This window comes from Austrofundulus limnaeus, unplaced genomic scaffold (assembly GCF_001266775.1).
Source record: "Austrofundulus limnaeus strain Quisiro unplaced genomic scaffold, Austrofundulus_limnaeus-1.0 Scaffold397, whole genome shotgun sequence".
Lineage (NCBI taxonomy): Eukaryota > Metazoa > Chordata > Actinopteri > Cyprinodontiformes > Rivulidae > Austrofundulus > Austrofundulus limnaeus.
This window is the reverse complement of record NW_013952799.1, coordinates 417201-423546: the sequence shown is the minus strand read 5'-3', so window position 1 is coordinate 423546 and position 6346 is coordinate 417201. Positions and strand designations below refer to the sequence as shown.

The 6346-nt window shown below is 34.9% G+C and overlaps 1 protein-coding gene across 1 annotated transcript; it reads right to left on the bottom strand.

Moving 5' to 3' along the window:
• Positions 1-3643: 3643 nt before the first annotated feature.
• On the bottom strand, positions 3644-6090 carry LOC106528688 (uncharacterized). Its single transcript, XM_014023921.1, has 7 exons — positions 6081-6090; positions 5579-5857; positions 5095-5346; positions 4446-4601; positions 4066-4185; positions 3873-3944; positions 3644-3681 (listed from the first exon to the last, which is right to left on the bottom strand). The coding sequence occupies exons 1-7, from the start codon at positions 6088-6090 to the stop codon at positions 3662-3664; spliced, it is 909 nt and encodes a 302-aa protein (XP_013879375.1). The 3' UTR covers positions 3644-3661.
• Positions 6091-6346: the final 256 nt, after the last annotated feature.

Genomic DNA, 6346 nt, shown 5'->3' with positions numbered 1-6346 from the left:
GTTTGAACATTATATCTTAAAAAAATTAACAGTTTAGATAAAACCATACTTGCACCTTGATCACAACACTTACATATAAGTTTAGAAGATCAAAAGCTAAACATAATTTATGGAACCATACTTGTCTTCATTACAACTGGTTGTGTGGTTGTGCTGAAGGATGAAGTCCTGCTGGTTTTCTCAGAGTGCACTGCATAAAACAAAGTTTACCATTAATTATATTTATAATGACAGCGTTTGAACATTATATCTTAAAAAAATTAACAGTTTAGATAAAACCATACTTGCACMTTGATCACAACACTTACATATAAGTTTAGAAGATCAAAACTTCATACTGTAGCCATGACATCATTACATTGCTATATRAATATGATTGTAAAGAGTTATGGGAACATTTTGAAGAAGTGACACATTAAATTACATTGAAGGTTTTTTACATCAAATTGAAAAAATAGCTCATGCAGATATCTAACAGAAATTAAGAAATTCAGTGATAATTTCCTTTTGTTGTAAAGATGTTATAAAGCAGGGTCTATTGAACTAAATTRCTCYGGGGGTCACAGTCAGGCCAACAGCTAAGGGGCCAAACATCCAGCAATTAAAGTCATTATTGGTAAATAAACCAAGTTTTACAAAGATCTGTTACCTTTGAATTAGTTTAGTTTGCTGCGTTAATCATGAAAAAAACATACAGAACCCAAAGTAACTAGAACTGCAAAGCAGTTAAGACCGGGGTCCAAGCCTTTTTTATGCATGTCAGCTTTGGCTCGTCATTTCCAACATCCTGTTGACCTTGTGTACCACAGATTATTAGCATGATGAGGAGTTTTTAYAAGGTCTGTTTGACAGCCTTGTGTCACATTAGCTTTTGAGCTCCTTCTCCATGGGTGTGCTTATGAGTGGTTCTCATCAATCCAGGGTCACACTGGTCCCAATTAAGGGACTTAGTGAACATGGGTCCCATGTAAGGTATRGACAAGTGTAGGTGTGTGTGTGTCCAAAAAATGGGGAAATGAGTATGTATTTATAATCCTGTAATGGAGAAAGTAAAAGGTGTGCGTGTGTTTTTATTTGTTCCTTTGCGTTAACTAGCAGTGCAATAAAAACAATATCAAAAACAGAAAGAACACTGACCTTCGAGGACGGTGAGTTTGGCCTGCAGCACATTGTTACACAGATACTCTCCAGCATCCTCCGGCTGCAGGTTTCTGATCTGCAGGGCATCGTTCCTGTATCTGAGCCGGTCCCAGTCCCTCTCYGGTTTCTCTGTACCATCTCTGAAGCGGGTGTAAATAACTTCTTTYCTCTGTCCTTTTTTCTGCCTAAACCACCTCTGTTTAGACTTAGAGGAGCCTCTGCAGGGGAGCAGAAGTGTCCAACCTGCAGACACTATAAAGTCATGACCTGAGGGGAAAAAAAATAAAATAAAGGAGTGATGGGTTTTTGTYACAAACTGTTGACTTTATGAGGATTTGCAGTTTCATCTACTGTAATTTCTACCTGTGAGCACCTGCAGCTCAGCCACCAGCTGCTGGTTACAGTGATACTCCCCACTGTCCGAATCATCCAGCTGCTGCAGACAGAGACCACCGTCAGTCTGGAGAAGGTAACTCTGTTCGTCCTCGTTGGTCTGGGTGGTCCCATGCCGGGTCACCAGGACCTTCCTGTTCTGATGAGTCCAGATCACGTCTGAGCTGTCGGAGCCCCGACACGGCAGACAGACGTRGTGATCCTCTGGGACCGAGAACCGGATCACAGATGTGGGGATGGGACTGAGCACAAATCTGAAGTTTCCAGCGTGGACACCTGAAACAGTTATTTATTATAAATATTTGTTCCTTATGTTTAAGTCTGATTATTTTAAATGTGATTTTTAAATGAAGTTTATTGTGTAGAACAGAAAATACTTTAATTTTGTTCTTGTGTCATTTCCAAAGCCACAAATTCGCTCCTGAAGCTTTTTTGATTAAAGTATTGAAGTTTTATTGTCATCTTTGATCAAAGTAAAGCTAAAAATTAACATAAAAAGTGATGTTCCTTCTATATATTGATGATCATAATAMAAGTGTGCTGCTCGGACCAGACTGGAGGTCAGTTACGTCATCTTATTTCCCGTTTTATCTTTTAATTCCTCTTTTTTCTCGTGGAAACATGCTCACAGTCATCCAGTYAGACTAAAGTAAGAACAGCGCTGGAAAATATTATCACAACCCCACATTTAACGTTTGTGCTGCTAAAACATTTTTTTCTCCAAAAAAGGTTAACTGAAAAGAAGAAAATGTGTAAAATTTCAATTTTAATACCTACATATAACAATTTTCTTGAAAACATTTGCCTAAGTATTACAATAATCTATAAYCTACCTTTAGAATAAATGTTACCGTTTTGTAAATTTATGTGTTTGGGATTAAAAAACATTTTATATCGGGGCTATTCCACTAAATCACTCCGGGGAATCTGTGAGCTGTGAAGCTCATTGGCAAGCCTGATGGATTATATTYGTAAAAGCTTACATTTTAATCTCATAGTCTCAGCTGTTCAGACATCATCAATCACCTTATCAAAACTGATCAAACATAGTCGAATAGTTTCATTTTTAACATAAACAAATGACAACACATTGTGCAAATGCTTTTATATATACAATATAACTATTAATAAAATTATTTACAGTTATTTAGATTATTTCTCTGAATAATAAAACATAAAGATGTTGTTTTTACCTGTGATATTTTCTGTACAGTGCAGCAGATCAGCAATCAGGAGCCAAACATGGCAGAAGATCAGAAAAATAAGCATCTTCAAGAAAAAAAAAGAAGATCTACAACTGCAGAGCTGCTGGTTTTCCTTAAGTATAACCTTTCAGTTCGTCACAGTTTTTTTTCCTCACATCCCTCCTGCTTTTCTTCCTGTTTTCAGACATGGATTCWGTGCAGATCTGAGCAGTGTGGAAAATAAAAAAAATGACCTGAATACAAACATCAACAGTTTTATTTACAACTAACAATGAGTGCAACCAACTTTTGTTGTGAAATGTTTATTTTTCACAGCGTACTTGAGCACTTAACTTGATATTTCAAGTTGATCAGGTCTGCACATGTGCCTAGCATTTAAAAACTTTCAGTTTTGTATAAAAATCGCTTCAAAAAGTTCACAAATTATTTGGCAATAAGTGAACAGGAAGTAAAGCTGGCTATGGAACAACACACGTGAATTTATAAATGATTAATTTGGTCAACGTCAGTGACATAATGAATATTTTGTGCAGCTCAAGCTTCAGCTTTAATATGATCACCAGCCACTGAGTGGGAGTAAAGAGTAAAAAGACAGGATTATACACAGTTTATAGATCTATTTCAATTTTCTTTCATTGACCAATCTCATCAAATATTTCTTTATCAAGCATATTCTGGCCAAAACAAAAGAGTAGACAGAACAAAACATTACATGCAGACTTATTTAATGTGTCAAAATGTACAAATAGAGAGAAAATATCTTAAGTATCCAGCTCAAATCAGTATCCTGTGATTAAAAAACAGGAATAAAGACAAAAAGTAACAAAAAAGAAGATGTACGTSACGGCTCTCCAAAAATTAATTGAATTTATCACAAAATCCAAATTTTTATTTGTTTAGCCCTTTGTTCATGATCATCATCATCACACATAACTCTCCACATCTGCAAAAGAACAAATCAAAAATGAGGGAATATTTAATTAGTTTTGTCAATAAAACAATGTTTTTAGAACAATTAACTTTTTTTGTCTTCTGAATAATTTATCAAGTGACTGCGCAAAACAAAAAGATGCAGAAGTCCTTTTATATAGTTTACGGTACAATACAAATATAAAAGCAGTTTTTGTTTCTCACCATGTGTCAGAGAGGCACCAGGTTCTTTATCAGCCATTACATCATCATAGAGATCACTCTGTTTGTCCACACCTGCAAAAATCACAAATAATGTCACAGAATAAAAAAAGTTTGTATTTCCTTATTATTTTAGGATTTTCTGAAACAGTCGATGAGTTCTGTGAAACAATTTCTGACACAATTATTTTCTTACCTTGTATTTCTGGTCTGCACCTGCAGATGAGGTGGAGGGTGATGATGGTAAGAAGGATGATGGCACCACTTTTAACCAGCAAGCTGATAAAAAAGTATTTTTCTTGATGAGTGTTTCTGCCTGAACAAATGAAAGATCAACATATTAAATGGCACATTAAAGTTTAAACACATTTAAAGATATTTTGATGAAAATAAACTAAACTAAACCTAAAACAGTAAGACAATGGCAAACAAAAAACAACTCCCTTTTAACAATGGTTGGTTTGTTTTCAGGGCTTTGCTCTGTGAACTGAACATTTATGATGCAAAACCAGCTGGTTTGTAATTTTACCTTCAAAGATAATTTCCACATATTTAAATTCTGTCATCATTTGTTACCGTTTGTCGTTCCAGGAGGAGAAGCAGATGTTTGTGGTGTAGATGATGCTGATGCTTTGGTTGTTGTTGGTGTTGTTGTTCTTGGTGGTGATGGTGATGTTGCTGTAGTTGTTTTCATTGTTGTCACTGTGGTCGTTCTTGGTGTTCTTTGTGTTGCTGTAGGTAGAAGAAATGTTTAACAGCAAATATCAGCCTTAAACACAATCTAACTTTATCACAATAACAACATGTGATGAGATGTTTTCCTCAGCTGATCAGTGTTATTTAAGATCTAATTGTAATTTTAATTTCAGCCTTTTAAATGTGCAGTTTGGCATTAATATCGGTGTCCATTTATTCAAACGTTATGTTTCCTGTTAATCTTGGGAGGTGGGAGGATCAGTACGGTCATTCACTGTACTGGAAAGTCTGTTTAAATATTCAAGTTAGAAACATCCGTTTTAATCATTTACCGAGGCTGAATGACTACAGAAAATTACTGAAGACTCTAAGTTAAAACACCAGCTGAAAACTAAAAGTCATAAATAGCTATAAATAAAGCAAAATGCTAAAGCCTAAAGTAGAAAAAGGCTAATAAGAAACTGCTTATGAACACTGAAGAACTTCAGCCCACACTCCTTGTCTCGTGTGTTCATCATTAAATCCTCACCTGCATCATGTTTTGTGTCTTTGGTCACATTCAGATAAACAGCTGGTTTTCCATCACAGTAGTACAATCCAAAGTCTCTGAGTTGAGCTTTTCTTATTCTCAGCTTCTTGACCACAACAGGAACAGGAGACCGGAGTGGTTCTGATTTTCCAGCGACTTCTCTGCTCCATGTTGGTTCATGTGATTCCTCACCAACAAAGGGGCAATCTAAAGTTATGTTCTTTCCCTTTTCAACATTCTTTATTATTGTTCCTAAAAAATCAAACAAACATACAGTAAAATATGTGTTGCAAGACATTATACAACTCTTCTCATGTTGTATTCAGGGACAAGAAATGTTACATAAAACCCTTGTTTCCTAACATGTAATGTAGGTTTAATTAAGTAGACATCTTCATATCTATTATTTATTTTTGTTCAACCTTAACAAAACCACAATCTGACAACAACAACAAAATAAAACAGTTTTTAGAAAGTTTCTTACCTGATGGGATGACTGTCACATYCACAGCTGGTTTATTGTTGCAGAAATATTTTCCAGAATCTGAGATTTCAGCTTTTAGAATAAAAAATGACCCATCTGCTGCTGAGTCATATATTTTAGACGTTCCCTTAATGTGTTTTTTCGTTCCTTCACCATCAGATGTAAGGATATCAGTTTTGTTTCCATTTCTCTCCAGGCTCCATGTGACAGTTTTCTCCACAGGGGGACGACAATATAGATTAATCTGTTGTTTCTCATTAAAAGCTTTGTGGAATAAATCTGCAAAATAAACAAAAGTTTTCATGTTTAAATTTTACCCTCTGAGTCCACCTGAATGTTCATCTGCTGTGAATGAAAATGCATAAAAATAAAAAGGTTCATATCCTCATTTCTAGTCCTGTCACAGGAGCAGCTTTGAGTAAAAAATATATTTTTATTCCTGTGAAGCTACATTAATTGTAACTCAGAATCTTAAATATTTCACTTGTGACAATGCAAATACTGTGATCCATTTCTGCAAAAGTCCAAATGATGCAGAAAAGATGTAAAACAGCAACATGATTTGACCAAAACACAGAAAAACAGTTTGTTGATTTACTAAATCAAATATAATAAAGCTTTAATTTAATAATGAAGATGCCCTGTTTAGTTATAATGTTGTGAATCATAATGACGTGTTGGTAAACTACTTTAATAATTTATTCATTATTTGCAGTTAACTTAGAGAAAAGTATTGCATTTTGTCTAAAACTTTAGATTGGTTTTAAG